This window comes from Squalius cephalus (genome assembly GCF_949319135.1).
Source record: "Squalius cephalus genome assembly, chromosome: 18".
Classification (NCBI taxonomy): Eukaryota; Metazoa; Chordata; class Actinopteri; order Cypriniformes; family Leuciscidae; genus Squalius; species Squalius cephalus.
The window spans coordinates 32,730,369-32,755,891 of NC_137139.1; the positions used below are offsets into that span (position 1 = coordinate 32,730,369).

Below are 25,523 nucleotides of genomic sequence, written 5' to 3' on the forward strand. Positions count from 1 at the left end.
GGGCGTTCCATGACTTAGCGACTTCTTTGTGAAGCTCAGGAAGAAAGGGCGCTGGTCTAGATGTAGGCGAAACGCGCTCCCCAGGCAGGAAAAAGCCATCCAGCCGGGTTGTGAGCGGGTTGCTCGGGCGAAGACCACTCGAGGCCGAGGCTCGCCGCGGCCTGTGCGAGTATCCGCATGAGCTCCGTCTCGATGGACGCTCTCTTGCCCGACGATGTGCGGGCAGGGGGCGCGAGATCCTCAGAGCTCGCCCAATCCTCACTGCCTGACGCCAGGATAGAGCAGGAATCATCCTCTCCCAGCAGGGCTTCCTCGTCAGCGATGTCGATGGAAGCGGCGGCAGACGGCGGCCGCTGTCCATCAGGAAGAGAAGCTGACGAAGCCGGTGAAGCAGGCGGGCGAACCGGCGAGCTTTGGCGGCTGGGGGAAGGTTCTGGGACCCGCTGGGCACGGCGCTTTTTACGGCGCGACACCGCGGCGGGCGGGGGAGCAGTCTCGGTGAAGAAAGCCAGGCGAGTCCTCAGAGTCGCCATAGGCATCAGCTCGCAGTGAGGGCATCCGCCGTCAGCGAGCGCGAGAGCTGCATGTTCCTCACCCAGGCAGGAAACGCAGATAACATGGCGGTCCCCGTCGCTGAGTGTGGCTCTGCACGAGCCGCAGGAAGGCATCTTGAAAAAGACGCTGCTCTTTTAGAATGTGTGTCGCGGCGGCGACACACACACACACACACACAGAGTACAGAGAATAAGGTAAAGGATATAAGCGCCGGAAAGCGCAGCAGGAAGGCAAGGAAGGCGGCGCGGCCAGCGACTTCAGTGACTCGTCCCGCTGAAGGTGCTCTCTCTCAGACGGCGCGGCTTCTTCTCCAGCTCCAGCGATGCGTGTGCTTCGCTTGAAGGATGAAAAAATCGGATGGTAGCTGCCTGCGAGCGTATTTATAGGCCTAGACCACGCCCGTTTCGGCGGGACGTGACGCAGCGGGCGCGAAGCACCCTCATTGGGTCTGGCGTCACGCCAGGCCTCGCTCGATAGGCTGCTGCAGTTGCCGCAGAACAGCCAATAGGCGCGCGAGCTGCCTCGCCTATGTCTGTATGCTGCCGCAACGCGTTTTGCATTATTACAAAATTAAGGATCATTTTTGGCTTCAATATCTCGCGGAAAAAGGATTTTCCCCTAGCGTTAGATATCTAACGCAGTACGAGAGACCTCTCGTAAGAGAACGTTCTGCTGTTAACGTAACCTTGGTTCCCTGAGATAACGGGAATGAGCATTGTGCCAGTTTCTGACACGAATGGGGAAACTCCGTTTTCTCCTAATTTACACTTAGTCATCTAGTACAGTGGTTTTCAATCCTGGTCCTGGGGACCCACAGCTCTGCACAGTTTGTATGTTTCCCTCATTTAACGCACCTGATTCAGATCATCATCTCGTTAGGAAAGAGCTATGAACTGAACTGGGTGTGTCAGATAAAGGAGACATATAAAATGTGCAGAGCTGTGGGTCCCCAGGACCAGGATTGAAAACCTCTGATCTAGTAGACGCCTTTATGGGCGGACCGACTGCCTATTTAAGTCGCTTTTTAGCGCCCATTTCGGCAGGCTGAAAAGCCATGTGTCTGTGCAAAGAACATATATGAACCAATCAGGCTTCAGTATTCTGAGAAAATCAGTATTCAGTATTCCCCATACGCATTAGAAACTGACGTAACAAGAGTGAACCGTATCGAAAGGAAACTATTAATATAAAAGTTGCTCTATTCAGCAATGTAGATGTTACATTTTCATTTGTTTTGTCAGCCATGACATCCTCAAGTGATCATCCAGTGTTCTGTGACGTCTGTGATGAAGGAAAGGAGAAAGCTGTGAAGACCTGCCTGATGTGTCACATCTCCTATTGTGAGACTCATCTGGAGAAACATCGCAGCAACCCACATCAAAAGAAAGACAAACTCATCAATCCTGTGGAAAATCTGGAGGATTATATATGCCAGAAACACGGGAGACCTCTGGAGCTGTTCTGCAGAGATGACCAGACGTGTGTTTGTCTGTCCTGCACTGAAGGAGAACACAGGACTCACACCACTGTTCCTTTAGAGGAGGAGAGTCAAAAGAAGAAGGTAAAAATGTTTAAACTAAACACTTTAACCCTTATAAGCTGTATAACCTTACAAAGAAGACAAATTGGCTCTTACTGGTTATTTTTTAACAGCAAGGTGTCATTTTTGTTTTTAGATAGTGTTATAAAACTGAATTCCCCAAAGCACACTGTAAAAAATAATATGATCAATAAGTTATGTTTTTACAAAACATTAACTCATTAAAATACTTTAACCCCTTACCAGACAGACCCAATGTTGGCATGTGGGGCATACATGACATACCCAAAATAAAAAGGTTGCTGCTCATAAGTCATTCTGAATAGACACATAACACACATATATTTAGAAAGCCAACCCTTGAGAGTTTACAGTTCAAGACTCAGAATTAATCAGACTGTTATTAATATTGAGATATATAAGCTCAAACATAAAAACAAAAAATATTAAGAATATATTTATTAAATGTATAAACATATTATATGAATGTAGTATAACAACTTATAACCACAACTAAAGTGTGCACAAACTGTGATTGACAGTCAGATCTCACACAGCCCTGTGCTGATTGGACCAGAAGAACAGGGAGCGGTGGATTTTTGCAAAACAAGTAACAGGCTCTAGGTGGAGGTAGAAGCGCAGGTTTTTTTTTTTTTTTTTTAAACAAAAAATAACTATTCTTGGGACCTTATGTGAATTATTTTAACAAATAAGATTATGGAATAGAAAAGCTTTTGCAGCAGGTGGATTAGAGCAACAAGTAGCATCAAGCTACATGACACAATTTAAAAGATTAATAAACACTTTTACTTAAAGCTCACTTTAAAACACCATCAAGTATTTGTATCATATTCCGTTCGCGGTTTAAAATGGTTTTAAGTCAAAAAAAGATGTTGAAATATGTTATATTTAGCATTTTATATGCAGCTAATGGCTACACTTTGCTTAGCATGTAGCCTATACTGTAAATATTCTTTATTCATATGAAAATACCCCAAATCGCACGAAAATCACACACAAACCACATATACCCGAAATCGTGCATTTATTAGCTTCTTGTTTCAGGTGAAGAGATGTTTAGTTTTGTTTGTCTCAGAGCTCAGAATGAGGAAGTATACACAGGACAGCGTCATGCAGAAGGGCAGGATACGTGAGATGATTGACAGCTGTACAGCGAATTAGAGAGTGCTGAGATCTGACGCAAATCAGGAAGAGGAGAGACAGAGCTCGCTGTGTTCGCTGTTTTGAGTTATTCAGATCGCATAATTCAGTGGAAAATAGTGTGACCACCATCAAACAAAACAACAGAGGTGGGACCAAGTCATTGTTTTGCAAGTCACAAGTCAGTTTCGAGTCTTTGCATTCAAGTCTCGAGTCAAGTTAAATTAAAATTTTACAGTTAAATTTCATGATTGCAAATAAAATTTTCACTTAGGGCACCCATCTATCTCAGTTTAATTTAGGGATTGTTCTTACGTGTGACAAAGGCAGTGAAAAAAAACTATTTTATTGGTTACAGAGTAACAAAGGCAAAATCATTTCATTGAAATAACTGCTACACATTTTGTATGTGTGTGAGAAAGAATGTGTCTATGAGTGTATCTAAGCCATTATTTGGAACCTAAAATAAACTGAATAAGAAAAGACTAACTTTAGTTTTAAAACTTAAAACCATCAACCACGGACACATCTAAACTATGTGTGTGTAGCAACCATTCAACTGGAGAATGGTGGACTTCGGCCTTGTACACCAATGCAGGTTGCGTCTTGCGAGTGATTCGGTCCCGAGGACTTTTCTATCGCTTCAGAAGTGTGTGTGTGTGTGTGTGTGTGTGTGTGTGTGTGTGTCTAAAATGTAACCCTGACTGTTTTACTTTCCTTTTGTTAAATAATCACTTATTTATTTCGATAATACCTGTTATATTGCTTGTGGGTTTGAATAAACCTTGAATAATAAACCTTGAAGAAATGAGAAACTTTCTTGTCTTCATGATTACCTGGATCTAGACATAACAAATTGGCGACGAGGATTTTGCTGTTCTACATGAAAGATGTCTGCTGTTGCTTCTTTTCCTACGCCATTCTTACCATGTCCGGGTGAGCCGTCTATTCCTTTTGGCGTCTGGTTAAAGATGTTTGAGAATTACTTACTTGTCATAAATGCATCAGGAGATGACTGGCCAGTTGCAAGAAAGCGAGCTTTGTTTCTTCATTGCCTGGGAACAGAAGGGCAGAGACTATTCTATACTTTACCAAACCCAGGAGAAACAATGGAGGATGCTATTGAGACTTTGAAACTACACTTTATTCCTCGACGTAATGTTGTGGCTGAGCGTCATGCATTCAGAAAACGAATTCAAGCACCAGGTGAAACAATCCTGCAGTATGTTGCTTCTCTTCGGGACTTAGCCACCACATGTGAGTTTGCATCTAATAATGATGAAATGTTGCGAGATCAATTAGTGGAGAATGTAAACAGTCATCGTATTAGAGAACGTCTGTTGTTAGAGACTGATTTGACGCTTAACAAGGCTATTACTATTGCTACACAAATGGAGGCTGCTGGTGAACAAGCTAAACTTTTTTCAAATCAGAGTTCAGTACCTGTGCAAGCAATACAAGCAACAAGTGTGCCTGCTGTTGATCGTTACAAAAGACAATCACCTTTGAAACCTCTGCCTGTGCCTTCAAAGTCTTTTGCTACTTCCTTGGCTCGTGCATGTTATCGATGTGGATCTACAAAACATCTTGCAAATGATTCCAGATGTCCTGCAGTTTCTGTAAAGTGCAATAATTGTCAAAAGTTGGGACATTTTTCAAGAGTGTGTCGTTCACAGCAAACACATTCTGTACATGAGATTGAACTTCCTGAGCTTCAGATTCTTTACATGCATGATTCAGTATCTAATAAGATAAAGTGTACTACTACTATCATGACTGCATCAGCCTCTGTACCTGTGGAGTTGATTGTGGATTCTGGATCTTCCGTTTCCATTCTGCCTAAATCTGTGTATGAAAAACACTTTAAACAAGACTCTTTGCTGCCTCCTGCTGTTAAATTGGTGACGTATTCACGAAATCCAATACCAGTGCTTGGTTGTCTACCTGTTACTGTTACCAGAGATAATATGACCTGTAATACTTCAATCTTTATAGTCGAATGTGGCACTGCTCTTCTTGGAATGGATTTAATTAATGGATTGCATCTCAAGTTTGAAGGTTCTTCCATACTTCCAGGACCGACTCAGTCTTCAGCCTCTGTAATGCGACTTTCTGCTTCTGTGCCTGTTACTAAGCTAGGATGTGCAAAAGGATTTGTGCATAAGGTAAAAACTTCTTCAGTGGTGAAACCTGTACGTCAGAAACTCAGACGGTTGCCATTATCTGTTCGAAATGCTGTCAGTGATGAACTTCAACGCCTTCTTGACTTGGGTGTTATTGAACGAGTGGATGCATCACCGTGGATTTCTCCAATTGTAGTTGTTCAGAAGAAGACCGGTGGTATTCGCATGTGTGTAGACCTGCGAGAACCAAAGAAAGCTGTTGTTGCGGACAGTTATCCTTTGCCCCATATTGATGAGATGATGTCTATGCTGCGTGGAGCAACTGTCTTTTCTACAATTGATTTAGAGAATGCTTATTTCCAGCTTTTGTTACATGAAGAAAGTCGTGATCTGACTGCATTCATCACCCATGAAGGACTATTCAGATTCTGTCGAGTACCTTATGGCCTTGCTTCAGCTCCATCTGCATTTCAGAAAATGCTAGCAACTGTACTACAAGGATTGCCAAACGTAGCCAATTATTTGGATGATGTCATTGTCTGGGGACACACAAAAAGTGACCATGACCACATGCTCAAAGTGGTTCTTCAGCGCATACATGATGCAGGCTTACAGTTGAATGATTCAAAATGTCACTTTAATAAAAGCAGTTTGCGCTTTCTTGGTCATACTGTATCTGCACAGGGTATTCACCCAGATGAGGATCATCTTAGTGCAATGCTTCATGCTCCTGTTCCTAAAGATGCACATCAGCTCCGTTCCCTTCTTGGATTGTTGTCATGGTACAATAAATTCATTCCAAATTTCGCTACAGTTGTAGAACCATTGCGTGTTTGCATCAGACAAGGTTCTGAGTTCAGCTGGTCAGATGAGGCTCAGAAGAGTTTCAGTACTGTAAAGGAGTTGCTACTCCAAAGCCCTGCTTTAGCATTGTTTGACCCTAACTTGCCTACTGTCGTTTCAACGGATGCATCAGATTATGGACTAGGTGCTGTATTCTCTCAAATTCATGAAAACAACACAGAGCACATTGTTGCATTTGCTTCAAGAACATTGTCTACTGCAGAACGCAAATATTCAACGATTGAAAAGGAAGCTTTAGCATGTGTCTGGGCTGTTGAAAAATGGAGAACTTACCTCTGGGGTCGAAAATTTCTTCTACGTACGGATCATCAGGCCTTGACAGTGCTCCTCTCCTCTAAAGGCACAGATCGCGCTGGAATGAGGATCGCACGTTGGGCAGAGCGACTCTTGTGTTTTAACTATGAGGTGAATTATTATCCCGGCTCTCAAAATCAAGTTGCTGATTATCTTTCACGCCTACCTTTGCCTGCTTCTGATGAGGATTTTTCCGGTACTGAGCCGGAGTTTGTTGCATTTTTGTCTTCTGAAATGTCTGCTGTGTCTCCAACTGAATTTGCTCTTGCCTCTGCATCATGCTCAGAAATGACTGCATTACGTGCTCAGATTGTTCGTGGATGGCCCTCTTCATCAGCTGCTGTGGGGGTTGTTCTACGTCCATATTTTCAAATACGTCATGAACTTGCTGTGCAAAAGGACTATGTGTTTAGAGGGTCACGTCTTGTTGTTCCTGTTGCATTGCGACGTGTTTTGGTGAATCTTGCCCATGAAGGTCATCAAGGAATAGTGCGTACGAAACAGCGCATTCGTGAACTTTACTGGTGGCCTGGTATTGACTGCTTGGTTAAGGAACAGATCAAGAATTGTGAAGTTTGCTTGTCTTCTGATAAGGTTACAACTGTTCGTGCTGCACCTTTACAACCTGTACCTTTTCCAACTATGCCATGGGAAAAAGTGGCTGTTGATATTGTTGGCCCATTTGAAACCGCTACCTGGGATTGTCGGTACATTATGACGTTGATTGACTATCATAGTAAGTGGCCAGAAGTGGCATTCACTTCTTCAATCACAAGTAAAAATGTGATCAACTTCTTGACGTCAGTTTTCAGCAGATTTGGAAATCCTCATTTCATTGTATCTGACAATGGATGTCAGTTCAAGTCAGTGGAGTTTGCTGCATTTCTGAAAGATCGAGACATTCAACACATACATACGTCAGTGTATCATCCAGCTGCAAATGGAGCTATTGAGCGATTTCATCGAGTACTGAAGAGTTCTATTCAATCTGCTATTCTGTCTGGAAAGCCATGGAAATCAACAGTGACAGACTTTCTTCAAACTTACCGTGCTACTCCCCATGCTGTTACTGGACGGTCTCCTTCTGAGTTACTCTGTGGCAGAAAATTGCGTACTCGTCTAAATGTTCTCCCTCTTCCTATAACTTGTAAGGATCCTGCTGTGAGTCAGAAAGTGTCATTGTCTCAAAAGAAGATGAAAACATACACAGACCTCAAACGAAGAGCCTGTACTCCTGAGTTCAAACCTGGAGACTGGGTGCGTATAAAAATTCCAGTTCATGTTCCAAAAGGACATCCTAGATTCACAAAGCCTTTGAAAATTGTACATCAACTTGGTCCATGCACTTACCAGTTATCAGATGGGAAAAACTGGCATGCATCTCATCTTTCTCCAGCTTGTGCACCTGTGGAAAATGCCATTGAGAGTGAACTGGTGTCCTTGCCCCTCCAGTCTGTTCCTTCCTCTACGGTGTTGCCTAAAAATGAACTTGTGAACTTGCCTAATCAAATTGCTTCTTCATCTGTTCCTGTAAGGTCTTCATCAAGAGTGAAACGCCCTCCGCGTTGGTTGCATGATTATGTTACTTAGTACAAAAGACATTGATTATTTTGTGCTAAATGATAAATTAATTCTAGTTCTAATATGTCTGGTTACAGAATGTAGAATATATTGTTAAACTAATTGAATTGGATGTACATTTTGTATAGGTTTTGCCTATTGCACCAACTATGTAATTTGGGTGGAATTTACAGTTTTGAGTAAAGGGGGAATGTTGTGTTTATGTACTTGTCAGGAGATGGCGCTTTAGTCCACATGTTGATACCTATAAAAGGTGTAGAGTAAGAATGGAGGTGGTTGCACCTGCTGCCTAATCATGTAAATGGCTGGCACTGTTATATTGCTTGTGGGTTTGAATAAACCTTGAATAATAAACCTTGAAGAAATGAGAAACTTTCTTGTCTTCATGATTACCTGGATCTAGACATAACAATACCTCAATTGTATGGAATGTATGCTTAATTTGTGCAAATTTCTGTCACTGTCCATCTTTATTATGGGGGTTCAGGGGGCGCATATAGGCTATGTACGGAACTTTTTTTTTTTTTAAGCGGAAAATGTATTATTTTCAAATATATGTATTTATAGTGTGTGTATATAAACAAATATATATTTTATAATGACATAATTATACATATACATGTACATGTATATGTTTTAAATACAATTATGATTACTGTAGGATAATATATGTAGCAGGGAATTCAGTTACTTTTGAAAGGACAAAAATAAGGTGTCAGTGTATTTAACTTTTTACCTGACATCTTTGAAAGACAGATGCAATGATTAATGCATCCATGGCCAGGATATAATTATAAAATATGACATGATTTTAAAAGTGACCTATAACATCGACTATGCAATACACTTTAATTTATTTAGTGCTAATAAAATTATTAAGCCTATTTGGAGAGAGAGATGTTTATAATGTGACAATATATCAGTCATCGTGTGATAACGAAAATATGACAAGACCTAGACTACTTGTTCTGAGCAGGTGTTGTCAGTGAACAGGCTGTAAAACTGTTGGCTAAGTGTTAGACACTCACGAAAAACTTATGCTAATTATCTGGGAAACATTCTCTAACAGCAGTCAAGTTGTCACTGTTTGTGTCAAACAAGTTGTGAATTTGTTGTAACATTAAAACAGGAGATCATCATGACTTATCTCTGTGCTCAAAGTGATGCTCGGAGCTCCAGTGGTTTCCTCTATGCGTGAACGGAACTTTGAACGAAGCAGTTTGATGTAGCAGAATCACGTTAACAATTCCAGGATGTGCTTTTTTTCATTGGTTGTTGCGTTAAATCTTACCCAGATACAATAGTGCTATTTTCTGATTGGCTATTGTGTAGCCCCCTTTTTTTTTTTTTTGATTGGCTGATAAGTGGCAGGCTCGGCTAGGGGAGACGCGCTTGTTTCCTGCCGGTTCCATAGATCGGCACGGCCAGAGAAATTTCGAAATTTTGGGCGCTGCGGCATAAATAGTTTTTCCGCGTGAGAAATACAATGTGTGGCGGGAGTGCGTGACAAAAGACCGAAATGAGTGACTGTCACGCTCAATGCGTGACACTTGAGAGCCCTGTAAAAGTTTCTTACACCGTTTGCACACTCAGCAGGGATGAATGAGGAACTGGTCCATATGATTATGGGCGGAGCTATATGCCGTCACTGCAGATGAGTAAAGATTCAAGTAAAAGTGAAACTGTACAGATGAACTGGAAGCTTCCTCAAACAACATTTCTTTTCAGAAACTCAGAAATTAACAACCAGATCTGATATTCACTCACAGGTAAGTGATGAAAATATAAGAGCTAGTTCAGTAGTTTAGTAGCATTTGGAAGCAGCATCAGATTGTTGGTAAACGTAGGCCTACTGTAATTTTTTTGGCTAAAATCAAAAGTCAAAGTCACACTTTAGATAGCCTACCTTAGAATCAGGAAGTACTTAGACTGGCGACTAAATGAACGAAAGAAAAACGGGTAGTTCGACCGACCCTCTTCCTCACTGCCAAAAGCATTTTCCTGAGGTGCTATAATTAATGTTGTGAAATAATTTCTTAATTATAGTATTAACACTACAGCACCAAGATCGTCTCATCTGAGCTGCCTCATTGGTCTGTAATCACTCATCAATGTCAAAATATTTGAGATGACCAATCAAATCAAAGTAGGCGGACTTAATGCTGACAGAACCTGATGAGTGAGAATTCCACTGCGACTGCACACTTCAGTAAACGCCATAAAGTGTGAGATAAGACGCAAGTAGCTAAACTAAACACTTCATATCTGACAGCTGTTTTAGGATAGAAATGTTAAACGACCTTCAAAAATGATCAGGCAAACAAATAAACTTTTGTCTAATTTTTCCATTTTGATTTGAAAATAGGCCTATATAATTCACCCGATTCATGTTCAGATCTGTTATAATTATCAACTGTTATTGTGAGGGGACAAGAAACATTAACAAAGCCGTTTTCATCATACTAGGCATAAGATTAAGTTGTTATAGGTTTTAGTTTTATTTTTTAACCATGCAACATCCATTTTAGAACACAAACTAAAATATAACAAACTAACTTGTATTATGAAAGTTGCTCTTTCCAGCAATCTATATGATATATTCTCATTGTTTTGTCAGCCATGGCGTCCTCCAGTGGTCCAGCACTAAATGAGGAGCTCCAGTGCTCCATCTGTCTGGAAGTGTTCACTGATCCAGTCACCACTCCATGTGGACACAACTTCTGCAGAACCTGTCTGATCAAGTGCTGGACGAACACACAGACCTGCTTCTGTCCACTCTGTAAAGAAAAATTCAGCAAAAGACCTGAGCTCAAGATTAATACAACACTCAGAGAGGTTGCGCAACACTTTAAGGAGAAGCTCAATCTAGGAGAATCTGAGGTGTTCTGTGACATCTGTGATGGAAGAAAGCAGAAAGCTGTGAAGACCTGCCTGATGTGTCAAAGCTCTTACTGTGACTCTCATCTGGAGCCTCATCGCAGAGTCCCACGTCTAAAGAAACACACACTGATCAACGCTGTGGAAAATCTGGAGGATTATATATGCCAGAAACACGAGAGACCTCTGGAGCTGTTCTGCAGAGATGACCAGACGTGTGTTTGTCTGTCCTGCACTGAAGGAGAACACAGGACTCACAACACTGTTCCTATAGAGGAGGAGAGTCGAGAGAAGAAGGTAAAGAGTTACAAACAAAGCACTTTAAACCTTTATAAGATTTATAACCTTATAAGGATGACACATTGGCTGGTGTTACAAAATGAAATTCCCTGAAGCACACTGTAAAAAAATGATAAGATCAATCAGTGCATTATGGGTATTCTCTAGCCATTGAGCGTACATCGGTTGTACACTCATTATTGTGGTGCATTGTGGGATTGAATGAGTGCACTCAATACGTCCACTATGGTTTCGGAAAGCACGACAAATGGCTATCCCATCAAATATTACCCTATTTAAGGGTAAAGGGGGCGATTTCGGACAGTCACCGAGCACCACAAACAAACAGCAGCCTTCTTTTACAGTTCCTCCTGAACCAAAACAATTAGCAATGCTGCGTTCACGCCATGGTGTGTCACAAACTACTCAGAGACTAAGGTTGAAGATCCAATTGCAGCTTTATTGGGACAATCCAGAATCGTAATCCATATAACATGCATAGGGTCAAAACCATAGAGCAAACAATCTAAACGTACGATAGTCCAAAATCACAGGCAAACAAGTATATCGAGGACAATGGGCTGAAGAACAAGACCAAGACAGGAGAAGATAATCCAGCATACAGGCGCTCAGAATATCAGGGTAACACAAAACAGAGAATGAAAACACAGGGCTTAAATTGGCAGACTTTAACATGGGTAATCACACACAGATGAGCGAAATCACACAATCATGAGAATAGATAAAAAGGATACTGAGAAATGAGGTCCATAATATAAAAGCCCAGGAGTCAGGAGGAGTGCCCTCTGGTGGAGATTAAGGGAACTCCAGCTGGCGGATGTGACAGTCGTAACCGCAATTAAGAGATGGCAACCCGTGACGTTCTCCCCGGAGCTGTTCACATCCTCAGACTCTGATTTATGCATTTCTATGTCAACACGATCAATGCCGAAATTAATCTGCAGCAGTCAGGTGGTACAAGTAAGAGCTCTGTAAGTTGTTTACGTTCATTATTATTGTAATATTACGTGCTTTGAGACATGAGGTAATTTATCACCGTCTCTTGTGATGCTTTGGAGACTCTCTGAAGGGAGGGTGGGATCTTATCCTTATCAAAACTTAGCTTGCTTGCTAGCCTCACTGAAATTTCCTATCTGTAAACTGTCAATAGTTTTTTTTTTTTTTTTTTTTTATAAATCTGCTAAAAGCTGATTTTTTCAACATTTTAAGAATGTTATCCTCAAAGACATTTCCAGCCACTTTTAATAAGATTTTTTCAGAGGATAAAGTTATGTGTTTTTCTCTGTATGTAGAATCATCTGGCTAAGAGACAAACTGATGTACATCAGATGATCCAGGACAGAATCAAGAAGATTCAAGAGATCCAGCACTCAGTAGATCTGAGAAAGGTGAGTGGAAGTTAAAACATTGTAAATTTGATCGTGCATTATATTTCATTCTGCTTAAAGGAGAACTCCGGTCAATTTTAACATTGAGCTCATTTTTTTGTACATTTGGAGTGCTGTCAGTACAGAGAACAACGACAAAAATCGGTGTTGCCTACACCGTGTTATCCTCTTTTTAAAATTTGCACCCTGTTGACTTCAATGGGTCAAGTTTTAAACCTGCTTTTAGCCTCTTAACATCCTTGATGTGTCATTACAAGTGCACAGCCAATGTGAGTGATTCCTTCAGAGTGAACACGGTGAATCTGACTGCAGTAGATGTGAAAGATATGAATAAAAATGATATTTATTTAGCCAGCGCTCATACCTGTATTTACATCCTGTTTTCGGTCAAAGTCCATAGTAATCGATTGTCAAGTTCACGCGCATGATCATAGGTACTAAACCAATGCGCGTGAACTCGACAATCGATTACTGTGGACTTTGATTGAAAACAGGATGTAAATACAGGTATGAGCGCTGGCTAAATAAATATCATTTTTATTCATATCTTTCACATCTACTGCAGTCAGATTCACCGTGTTCACTCTGAAGGAATCACTCACATGACCTGTGCACTTGTAATGACACATCAAGGATGTTAAGAGGCTAAAAGCAGGTTTAAAACTTGACCCATTGAAGTCAACAGGGTGCAAATTTTAAAAAGAGGATAACATGGTGTAGGCAACACCGATTTTTGTCGTTGTTCTCTGTATTGACAGCACTCCAAATTTACAAAAAAATGAGCTCAATGTTAAAATTGACCGGAGTTCTCCTTTAATAAAGGTTCTCAATTAAACAAATAAAACTTAATAGAAAGATCTTCGATTTGATCTGATTCATCAGAGAAACACAGAGAAAGAGAAATCCTCCAGTGTGGAGCTCTTCACTGATCTGATCCGCTCCATTGAGAGATGTCAGTCTGATCTGCTGAAGATGATGGAGGAACAGCAGAAAGCAGCAGAGAAACAGGCTGAAGATCTCATTAAAGAGCTGCATCAGGAAATCACTGAGCTGAAGAGGAGAAACACTGAGCTGGAGCAGCTCTCACACACTGAAGATCATCTCCATCTCATACAGGTCTGTCAACATCTGTCTCAGTCAATATGTACAATATTACAGGACAAACTCTGTTCACAAACATGATGAGCTGCTTGAACATTGTTTTTGTAACAGTCTGTTAGAAAATGTACAAAAGGTAATAAAATGGTAATAAAGTCAAATTTGAAAAATGAATTAACTGTGTTTGAAAGGTAGCTACTGTGTAAAACATAGGGTTCGTACAAGTCCTGGATAACCCTTGAAAACATCCATATTTTTGAAGAGGTACTTGAAAGTGCTTGAATTATTAAAAATAGGGATACACCGATACCGAGCTCATGTACTCGTACTCGTAAAAATGCTCTGATACCAACAAACGAATAGGCCTGCCAGGCAGTGTGTGTACAGTGTGTCCAGACAAAGAAACACTCACGACAGAGAGTATAATGGGGATAAAAAATAAGATTGTCTATGAAGTAGATGTATCTTATTAGTAGAATATTTAAGGTGGTATCAGCGATTTCAGGCCCAAACATAAATGATCACATTCATCTAATCTTTCCTAACGATCCGCTAGCTGCCCGCCCCATAAGCAGGCCGTCAAAAAAACGCGTCTCTGTAGGTAGCCTAGGCTCTGAGATCTGTACACAAAAACAGTTGGTTTCACCACCGCTCAAAACCAAAATAAATAGTGTTCCAACCAATCACCGACAGGGGCGGGTGTTGTGAGGTTTTCGCGTGCAGCCGTCATAGGCAGCCGTGGACGACCGCAAAACCTCATGAAAATTCAGGTATGGGTTACGCGTTACGGTATCGGCGAGTACCAAAAATGAAAGTATCGGTATCGAACTCGTTCTGCAAAAAGTGGTATCGGTGCATCCCTAATTAAAAATATTTTGATTTTTTTGTTGTTGAAAAAATACAATCGTTTCACGCAAAATTAATGCTGCAGCCCGTCTGAGATATAGCTATTATTATATTATTAGCTGATATTAAGTATATGATAAGTATATAAAACAACTTTAATTCTTCAGGTCAATCATATATTCATGGAAATCTGTTTCAATATCCTTTCAATGGTTTTCATTTTTTGGATTTCCCATGCCTGACAGCGCTGGTCAATGGATTGATCTCTATGAAGTGAAACCATAGTGATACCATATATATGTAATTTATAAAAAATAATAAAGATATTGTTTGATAAATGCTGATTGAAGTCCTTGAAATCCAGAAAAGTAGTGCTTGAAAAGTCCTGGTATTTCATTTTACAGAATCTGTACGAACCCAACTATAAACATAAAAATTAACACATTTAACAGTCTTCTCTCTCTCCTGCTGTAGATGAGCTCATCCCTGAACACTCGTCCACACACCAAGAACTGGACTGAGATCAGGATTGACTCTGATGTGAATGTGAACCCTCTGTATAGAGCTCTGACTGAACTGAAGAAAACTCAGGAGACACTGAATGAAAAACTCAATCAAACTGGTATGTGAATATCAAATACAGTAGATTTTTTTCATTAACTAAGAAAATGTTTTGAAGGAATATTATGGGTTAAATCCAATTTAAGTTCAGTTTGTAAAGGACAGCATTGTTTAAAAAAATGTAATAAAACAACTAACCCTGTAAAGTTCTTTACGTGTAAACTTGTGTTAAAGAAGTTTTACTTTAACGGCGGGAAGGATGTAACTATCTGTGTACATGTGTAATGGAAACCCAGTAATGGGCACAAAAAATGTGTGGCTGAATTAATCAGGCAGAGTGAATACAAAAAAAAAAAGTAAAATAGAAATTAATATTTATTCAAACTTGCAAAAACATAATAATCCAAACCCAAAAATATAACATTAATGGAAAAATAAAAAATCTTATTCAAAAACACCCAAATTAGTTAATTTATCAAACTTTAGTTATCAAGCATAAATCTGAAAATGTTCATACACAAAATTGAAGGCCTAGTACTAGTACAAATGCAGTGTCGAACAAACATGATCTCTCTCTCTCTCTCTCTCACACGCACACACACACACACACACAGTGTTCACTCTTCACTCCTTTTCATATCTGCTTATGCTGATTAATTTCTTGTTCTAAAGTTAATTATTTTATACATTTGGATTATTGAAAGAAATAATATGTGATTACAATCCAGTCTCGACTTTAGTGGCATTGCAAAAACACGATAACAGACCTCAAACAAAAATATCAACTTTGATATAAATACTTTTTTCAAATACTTTTGAAAATACTGGTTTAATGTATTTAAACTATATATATATATATATATATATATATATATATATATATATATATATATATATATATATATTGTTTTACGGTGTGTACTTTACTCTTAACACCTTTTACCTATTTATTTATTATTCTCAGGTAAGGTAAAGAAAGTCAAATCTGACCTAAACCGTAAGCATTCAAAAGGTACTTACAATTTGGTCAGAAGACTCCCCTGTGGTATGTTCTCATTAAAAGTCTTCCAGCATCATAAATCTAAGTCTCAGTAGGCAGATTTTGTAATCAATTAAATTTATTTTAATTGGTTACTTTTCTTTTTATAATAAACAAAAATATAAAGGCAAATAGAACTTCATCGTTTAAATATAAAATACAATAGTCACGTTTTGAATCAAAGGTGTAGTAAGCTCTGGGCTTCTTATCTTCTGCTTGGGGTTTCTTGTCCCCAGCTCTGGGCTTCTAGGCGTCGGGGGCACTGGCGTATCAGTATCCCAAGAGGCAAACAGTTCATCAGTCTTTTATACTCCTGTTGTTTTCAACAGACGTTCGGTTGACACTCCTTCAAACTCCTCCAAAGTTTCCCAGATCCTTCTCCAGGCAGGTGCAAGCGGTCCACCTCTTCATGTCCTTGAACTCCAGTAAACTCAACTAAGATGGCTGAGTTCATTTACACTACAGTTATAGGAGTCTAGCGCACACACATAATCGCACTTTTCTGCTCCTCTTAACATGGGTTGGCACAGTCACATATACATACATAACCAATTACTGTACATCTATGCCAAAACAATATAAGCCATCTTTTACAAACAAAATAAATAACAACATTGAATGCAATGCATTATATCCAATACATTGGCTAAATATGTGTAACAAAAAGGCATCTACAATAAACAAGGAAGCAGGTAATTGCATTTCCTTGATATTATACAACAATATATATATATATATATATATATATATATATATATATATATATATATATTCACAAAATATACACCACAAAAGCTGTAATAAGAGCAGTTAGCCACCTCTAGAAAATGAATAGATCTCTATGGGCCTCTTTTTCCTAAAACTATATTCACTGCATATTTTTCTCTAACCAGCAGAAAGCAGAATTCTGCCTCTAACACCTAGATCAATAACAAGAAACGACTCAGTATTTAATTTTGAATTCATAAAAATGTAATATTTCATATGCATGCTAATGGTGTAGTTGAGGAATTTTGTTTAAAAAAAAGTATTTCATATTCCCCAAAAGCAAAGCATAAATGTATAGATGAGAAGTAAACAAAAAATGATAGGCCTATATAATTTGTATTATTTAAAGGGGTCATATAATGGTACATGCACTTTTACAAGTTGATTGTACTGAAATGTGTGTTGACAGTGCCTGTACACAACCATCATAAAATGATAAAAATCCATCCAGTGTTTTTTTTTTAAATCATCTTTCCCCCTCTCCTAAATCAAGCCGTTCGACCGTGTTATGTCACACGGTCGGACGCCCCTCCCACAATGGTGATTGACAGACCTGTTTCAACACAGACCCGCCCTCGTGAGCGAGCTGTCAATCATAGCCCGCGCCAACCGGCGCGTTCAATGTTGATAGCTGGAGCACTGAGTAGAATGGCGTCTAACGATTGTGGTGTTCTGTTCTTGGGTGTAATAACGAACACAGCAGTCATTTTGGTGTTCCTAAATCCGAACCGCTGAAGACGCAGTGGCTGAGTTTGTTTTCGAAGGGAATATTTCCCACAACGTCAATGCTTTCATGTTTGCGCGAATCATTTCACCAGACTGCTTTACAAACGAGGGCCAGTAAAGCTGGTTTTGCTAAGAAGCTGCTCCTGAAAAAAGGATCGGTACCAACTATTCGTGTTCCTGCTGAACCTCCAGAAGAAGTGAGTGAGTGTAACGTTTTATTAACCTTTATATTAATCTTTATATTAATCTTTATAATAATCTTTGCAAATCGCTTGCTGCACGCTTCATAATGAATGCGGCTATTTTTACACTCAGGGTACATTACGGCATGTTTTCTATGTATGACGTTCTCAATATAATTCATAATCCCATGTTTATAATAAACAACGCGTTGTGGTTATTGCAGACATCCCAAGTCTCCCGGAAGTTCCGGGAGTCTCCCGCATACTGATAGCGGCTCCCTGATACCCGCAAATGAGTTAAAATCTCCCGGAATCTTGAGCGAGCGAGCAAGAGCGCGCATGACTGTGTTCCAAAGTAAACCGTGTGTAGCGCGCGCACGGCAGAGAGAGAGGGAGCGAGTGTGCCTCATGAAGCGCATGTAAGATAGAGAGCATTCTGATTGGCCTGTTTCGGTAAATCAACCAATCAATTGTCAGTGTGGGCGGGCTTTTATCTCTTTTCCCGAACCGAATCAGTTCAGTTCAGTGTATCTAGAAGCAGGAGCGCCATGGCAGAGGGAGAGTGCCACAAAAAACGAAAGTATAAGACACATTTTACGCCAGACTACACTACAGTGTAACCCTGTTTTATAAGAGTAAAACATAATGACAGTCTTGCACGCTGTACAGTTTGTAACAGTGACTTCAGCATTGCCCATGGGCCATGGCGGGTTAAATTATTGTAAAAGACATGTTGAGGTGAGTTCAACAAGTTTCATTTCATGTACATAATATTCAGGCCGGCTAGTTGCCAAGGCTACATGAAAACAGCAAACTCCTTAGACCTGTTTAAAGCTGCAATGGAATATAAATAAAAGCAGTTTACATAAATAGTACAAGCAGCTTATATAAGTAAAAGTAATCTAGATATTTTAACATAATTAACAATTGCATGGGCCTATAGCCATAGAAATTATATATTATGCTTTTATATATTTTAGTGACCAGTGACCACAACTCTGAGGTGAAATGTCATATGCTTGTCCTCTTTCCTTTTTTTGGGGGGGGGGGGGGTATCTCCCTGAAATGACTTTTTGCAGGTTGGGATGTCTGTTATTGTCTTACAAACGGTGTATGCACAGAACAGAGGGGCGGGGTGAGCAAAGCTCATTATCATTTAAAGACACATGCACTCAAACGGCGTGCTGAAAACATATGGGGTGAGATTTCGGTCACAATTCTGCGCGCGCAAGATCACATTTTGAGCGTGCAAAAGGGCATTTCGCACGCGCGTGAACTGAGTTTTGCGGAGAAATGTTCGTCTCGCAGATAAGAAAATATTGCGAGCGAACGAAAATCAATTTTGCATTTAAAATAAGAATTTGGATGTGCGCGGACGTTCTCTTTCGCGTGTGCAAAGTTTAACTTTCTTGCTCCTTTCATACCAGCCGTGAGCGCTCTCTAAGCGCAGACAGCTCGCTTGCTCAACACAACCCAGTGTTACAATATGCCATAATTCCAGCCAATCAGAGATGAGACTGCTAAATTCTGATTGGCTGGCTTGAAAACCAATCACAAGACTCCCTGCATCACCGACTGCGGAAGAGAACTAGTGTAGTTGAGTTTATTATTTATGAAAAATATTCAAAAACTTCACTGTAATTCACTGTATTGTTGGCAAATTCAGTTCACACATCACTGCTGTCCTGATGGTTATACAACAACGCTTATTTTGGGAAAAATATAGATTTTAAATTGTATATACTATTGTAAATGTAGAAGTTTTATGATTTTTATGAAAAATATTCAATAACATAACTGTAATTCACTGTATTGTTGCCAAATTCAGTTCACACATCACTGCTGTCCTGATGGTTATACTACAACACTTATTTGGGGAAAAATATATATTTTAAATTATATATACAATTGTAAATGTATCATTTTTATGAAAAATATTCAATAACAACTGTAATTCACTGTATTGTTGCCAAATTCAGTTCACACATCACTGCTGTCCTGATGGTTATACTACAACACTTATTTTGGGGAAAATATATTTTAAGTTTTATATACAATTGTACATTTATGATATGAAAAATATTCTAATTTACTGTATTGTTGCCAAATTCAGTTCACACATCGCTGCTGTCCTGATGGTTATACTACAACACTTATTTTAGGGAAAAATATATATTTTAATTTGTATATACAATTGTAAATGTATAGTTATTATGATTTTTATGAAAAATATTCAATAACATAACTTTAATTCACTGTATTGTTGCCAAATTAAGTTCACACATCACTGATGTCCAAAGTTATTGAATATTTTCATAAAAATCATTAAAAAAATCATAAATTTACAATTGTATATACAACTTAATTTTTTTTTTCCAAAATAAGTGTTGTAGTATAACCATCAGGACAGCAGTGATGTGTGAACTGAATTTGGCAACAATACAGTGAATTACAGTAAAGTTATTGAATATTTTTCATAAAAATCATAAAAAATTATACATTTACAGTACAATTGTATATACAATTTGAATTTAAAATATATATTTTACCAAAATAAGTGTTGTTGTATAACCTTCAGGACAGCAGTGATGTGTGAACTGAATTTGGCAACAATACAGTAAATTACAGTGAAGTTATTGAATATTTTTCATAAAAATCATAAAACTTCTACATTTACAATAGTATATACAATTTAAAATCTATCTTTTTCCCAAAATAAGCGTTGTTGTATAACCATCAGGACAGCAGTGATGTGTGAACTGAATTTGCCAACAATACAGTGAATTACAGTGAAGTTTTTGAATATTTTTCATAAATAATAATCGTAAAAAATACGCAAAACTATATTTATACAAAGTAAGTCTTGTAGTATAACCATCAGGACAGCAGTGATGTGTGAACTGAATTTGCCAACAATACAGTGAATTACAGTGAAGTTTTTGAATATTTTTCATAAATAATAAACTCAACTACACTAGTTCTCTTCCGCAGTCGGTGATGCAGGGAGTCTTGTGAATGGTTTTCAAGCCAGCCAATCAGAATTTAGCAGTCTCATCTCTGATTGGCTGGAATTATGCCATATTGTAACACTGGGTTGTGTTGAGCAAGCGAGCTGTCTGCGCTTAGAGAGCGCTCACGGCTGGTATGAAAGGAGCAAGAAAGTTAAACTTTGCACACGCGAAAGAGAACGTCCGCGCACATCCAAATACTTATTTTAAATGCAAAATTGATTTTCGTTCGCTCGCAATATTTTCTTATCTGCGAGACGAACATTTCTTCGCAAAACTCAGTTCACGCGCGTGCGAAATGCCCTTTTGCACGCTCAAAATGTGATCTTGCGCGCGCAGAATTGTGACCGAAATCTCACCCCATAAAAACAGAGCTGTTTTTGACCAGGTAAAATGAGTGTTTTCTTACAATACTAATGAGAATTTTTAATTAAAGTATATTACAAACTTTTAATTTAGACCCTAAAGAATCATATTAGCTTGTACAAAAATGACATTATATGACCCCTTTAAATGCTTATTTTTATACAATCACTATAAATGTTTGCCATATTGACGCCCTAAACACAAAGACAGGAAAACAGGAGACAAACACAGTATGAGAGTTAAATCCTCATTATATTTGTCCCATAGACCTCCACTGTAAGTATATTTACTGTAAACACATTCTGCATTGTTTTACAAACTGTTACAAACTGCTCCGAGACATGAGGGTAGAGGATCCAAATGCAGCTTTTATTAAAGGGGTTATCCAGAATCGTAATCCAACAAGCAGAGGGTCATACACAGGAAGGCAGTCCAAACAAACAAACAAAATCAAAACAGGCAGGGGTCAGAGGCACAAGAGTAATCCACGGGACAAGCAAGAAATCCAAAAAACCAAGAGACAAGAAAACCAGGGAAAACGCTCAGAAATGCAGTGCACGCATACAAAACTTTACTGTGAGTGATGGGGTGAACCAGGCTTATATGGGGTGAACTAAACAAGATAATGTGATACAGGTGAATGTGATCATGAGTGCTGATGAGTCCAGGCAGAGAATGATGGGAGATGTAGTCTGTGAGTGAACGTGATAGTCTGGTTTGGAGTACCCTCTGGTGGCTCTCAAGGGCACTCCAGCTGGTGACCGTTACACAAACAACAACATGCTGCCAGTGGAGAGAAACTCACTGAAACTATTGCTATGAATAATTCATCATTATATTGTCATGTGTCCACAGGGTTGAAGTTTGAGCAGAAGTTTGCAGGTACAGTGTGACTGACACCATTTTCTTCAATACATTCACAATACTGTGTTAATCTATATTATATACTGTATATCTGAAATGTCTGATCTCTCTCAGTGGATGTGACTCTGGATCCTGATACGGCTCATTCATATCTCATCCTGTCTGATGATGGAAAACAAGTCAGTTGTGGAGACATTGAGCAGGACGTCCCAGAAAACCCAAAGAGATTTGATAATAGTTGTGTTCTGGCAAAGCAGGGATTCAGTTCAGGGAGATTTTACTATGAGGTGCAGGTGAAGGGAAAGACTGAGTGGAGTTTAGGAGTGATCAAAGAATCCATTGACAGGAAGGAGGAGACTGACAGTTTCCTGAGACCTGAGGATGGATACTGGATTATGATGCTGACTGATGAGGATCATCTTGTAGCTTGTGATAATCCAGTGGTTCTGTTCCCTCTGAGAGTGAAACCTGAGAAGGTTGGTGTGTTTGTGGATTATGAGGAGGGTCTGGTCTCTTTTTATGAGTCCAGATCTCATATCTACTCTTTCACTGGTCAGACTTTTACTGACAAACTCTATCCATATTTCAACCCAGATGATAATGATGAAGGTAAAAACTCAAACCCACTGATCATCACTCCTGTCAGTTAAAATGAAAATAAAAAGAATCTGAAAAGATTGCTGTTTTTAGAATATGTAAATAAAAATGTGATAGACAAAATGTGTACAAGAGCAAAAAAACTATTTGCAGGCCCTCAAAAAAAAAAAACACAAAAAAAATCACCTATAATTAAATATTTGTGAGTTATGTTCTGTGAAAAAATATGTTCACACTTTAGATTAAGGTTCAATTCTTACTATTAAGAACTTTTGCCTCAATAAACTCCTAATTGCTGTTTATTAAGGCATTAATATGTGCTTTGTAAGTACTAATAAACAACCAATATCCTGGTAATAAGAAACTAGTTAATAGTGAGAAATGGACCCTAAACTAAAGTTTTACCCAATATTTAACCACGGTTACATTTGAATGGGCAATTTATCACACGTCTATATTTTCTAATCAACACAAAGATTTGTTTGCTTTTCTCTTTCATTTATACTTTGCTTTTTAAATCTATGACATTTTACATAATATGATTTAATATTAAACAGTAAAATTCTACATAATATACTGAATTTTCAAACTTTCCAAAGTTTCTACATGTTATTTTGTAAGGAAATTTCTAAGGCCTTTTTCTCTCTCCTCTCCAGCTTTAACATTTAACTATTTGTGAAATATTGTGATTTTTGGTTTATATTGTAATAACTGCAGCATCTAAATAAAGACAAGTGTTCAATTCTATAACTGACATTTCTTGTAAACTAAACAGCTTGGTAATTATTATGCAAATACTCTGTCATGTAGAGTGTTGTCCAGAGGCTTTAGGAAGGAAGTATAATGGAGTAGTTTTCCGAATGCCAGATGTGATTTATTTTACAAGCTGCATTTCAGAAGGTGCAGTCTACATACTGTAAAAAAACAAACAAAACAAAAAAAACATAAAAATAAATACACAATTGAGGCAACTTTATTAGTGATGTTCGAATGAGCCGGTTCAACTAACTGTTGAAGTTTGCAGAGGATTACCGATGAGTCTGATGAGTGAGTTGACTAGCCTATACTATGACCGCCTGAGGAACATACTGGAAATATGCTTATTATGGCTATTGTTATTAAATAACATTTTATTAAAACCTGCAAAAACCTTTCTGTCGAGAGATATAAATACATATTACAATAGCCAGTTTGTGCATTCAGATTATATTTTAAGTTGTTAAGCAAAATCAAGGAGTTTAAAAGACTGGTTTATTCATTCTAGGCTAAATTTAGACATGTAGAATATATCCGTGTTTATGCATGTCTGTAATGTGTGCTGTAGGTGCGAAACTTTTAGGAATCTTATCTAAGATGTAAACTATTTAATATTGGTGGTCAGTCATATCTGAAATAAAGGATCCGCGAATGAAACTGTGACCACAAATACCATTAACTTAGGCTGAGTGAATGAAAGGCAATAATGTGTCAATATACATTCACACAAATAACTTTTTTTAATATTTTAATATGCATTGACACAAATTATTTTATTTTATTGTTTCATTGATATACTGTAACATGGCACTGAGTTGATAGAAAATAAATGCGTAATGCCATCATTGCTTGATGACGTAAGGAACCGACAATCGGTTTGTGAACCGGTTCATTGACGAACTGTCCAAAAGAACCGGTTCGTGGAAATTAATCAGACTTGGCAACACTATTATACTCGTGCTAAAAACACACAAAAAAAAATGCTGTGAGCAGCAAACCTGGCACTAAACAATGCCTATAGTGGCACATCCACAAGAATAAACTACATGTCTCACCTCAGACATAATCGAAAGCTTGCACAGTATAGGCCTACATGATGCAGCTTCCCCCCTCTCAAACATACTCAGACAATGGATTAAATATACAAGTTTCCCACCAAACACCAGTGGGACAAACCATTGTCACGGTGCGTAACCTTTCCCCGTAACACTCATCACAGAATTCCACAGCATAACATTGTCACCTAAGTACTATAAGTACAAGTTCAAAAACAAATTTCTTAAAATCATCATAATACAAACAAGCACAACATGCAACAACAAAATCAAAAATGTAACTCATCAGAGCACTCTATTATTCATCGAGAGCCCCCTCTATGAGGCGCGCTTACACCCTGAAGAGGAACCTGTTCGTTGAGTGCTGTTCTTCTCACTGGGAAGACCCCCGGAGATGCCCGATAAATCAAGTCACCTTTATTATATAGCGCTTTTTACAATACAGATTGTATCAAAGCAGCTTCACAGTGATAACATGAAAATAATACAACAAACATTGCTTCTAGAAGAAAATTGCGTCATCGTCCACCTTAAGGCAGATCAGTAATATTGTTGAATATTAAATGTCCCCAACTAAGCAAGCCAAAAGCCAAGGCAACAGTGGCAAGGAACCAAAAGTCCATCAGTGACAGAATGGAGAAAAAACCTTGGTAGAACCCAGGCTCAGTCGGGGCCAGTTCTCCTCTGTCCAGCGAGTGAACAGTGTATGATTATGATTCAGGCAGCATTACAGATAAGAGCTATGCTGTCCTTCCTGCAAGAAGGGTTGGAGCGAAGGCTGTCTTTCTCCACCCTGAAAGTGTATGTTGCCGCTATTGCCGCATATCACGATGCAGTAGTCGGTAAATCCGTGGGGAAGCACGACCTGATTGTTAAGTTACTGAGGGGTGCTAACCCCGTTCCCTCTTGGGATCTCTCATTGGTGCTTACTGCATTGCAGAGAGCCCCCTTTAAACCCCTGCAGTCAATTGAGC

At 38.9% G+C, this 25,523-nt stretch overlaps 1 protein-coding gene across 2 annotated transcripts; it reads left to right on the top strand.

The window, feature by feature from the left end:
• Positions 1 to 9,469: 9,469 nt before the first annotated feature.
• On the top strand, positions 9,470 to 24,456 carry LOC307146165 (E3 ubiquitin-protein ligase TRIM39-like). 2 transcript variants are annotated; one of them, XM_079850038.1, is made up of 7 exons: positions 9,470 to 9,887; positions 10,736 to 11,292; positions 12,588 to 12,683; positions 13,566 to 13,799; positions 15,102 to 15,249; positions 22,133 to 22,159; positions 22,256 to 24,456. In XM_079850038.1, exons 2-7 carry the CDS (start codon positions 10,738 to 10,740, stop codon positions 22,789 to 22,791), a joined length of 1,596 nt encoding a protein of 531 aa, XP_079706164.1. In that variant the 5' UTR covers positions 9,470 to 9,887; positions 10,736 to 10,737; the 3' UTR covers positions 22,792 to 24,456. The 2 variants fall into 2 exon arrangements, with proteins under 2 accessions (XP_079706164.1, XP_079706165.1); XM_079850039.1 differs by lacking the exon at positions 9,470 to 9,887 and having other exon boundaries at positions 10,732 to 11,292.
• The last annotated feature ends 1,067 nt before the right edge of the window (positions 24,457 to 25,523 follow it).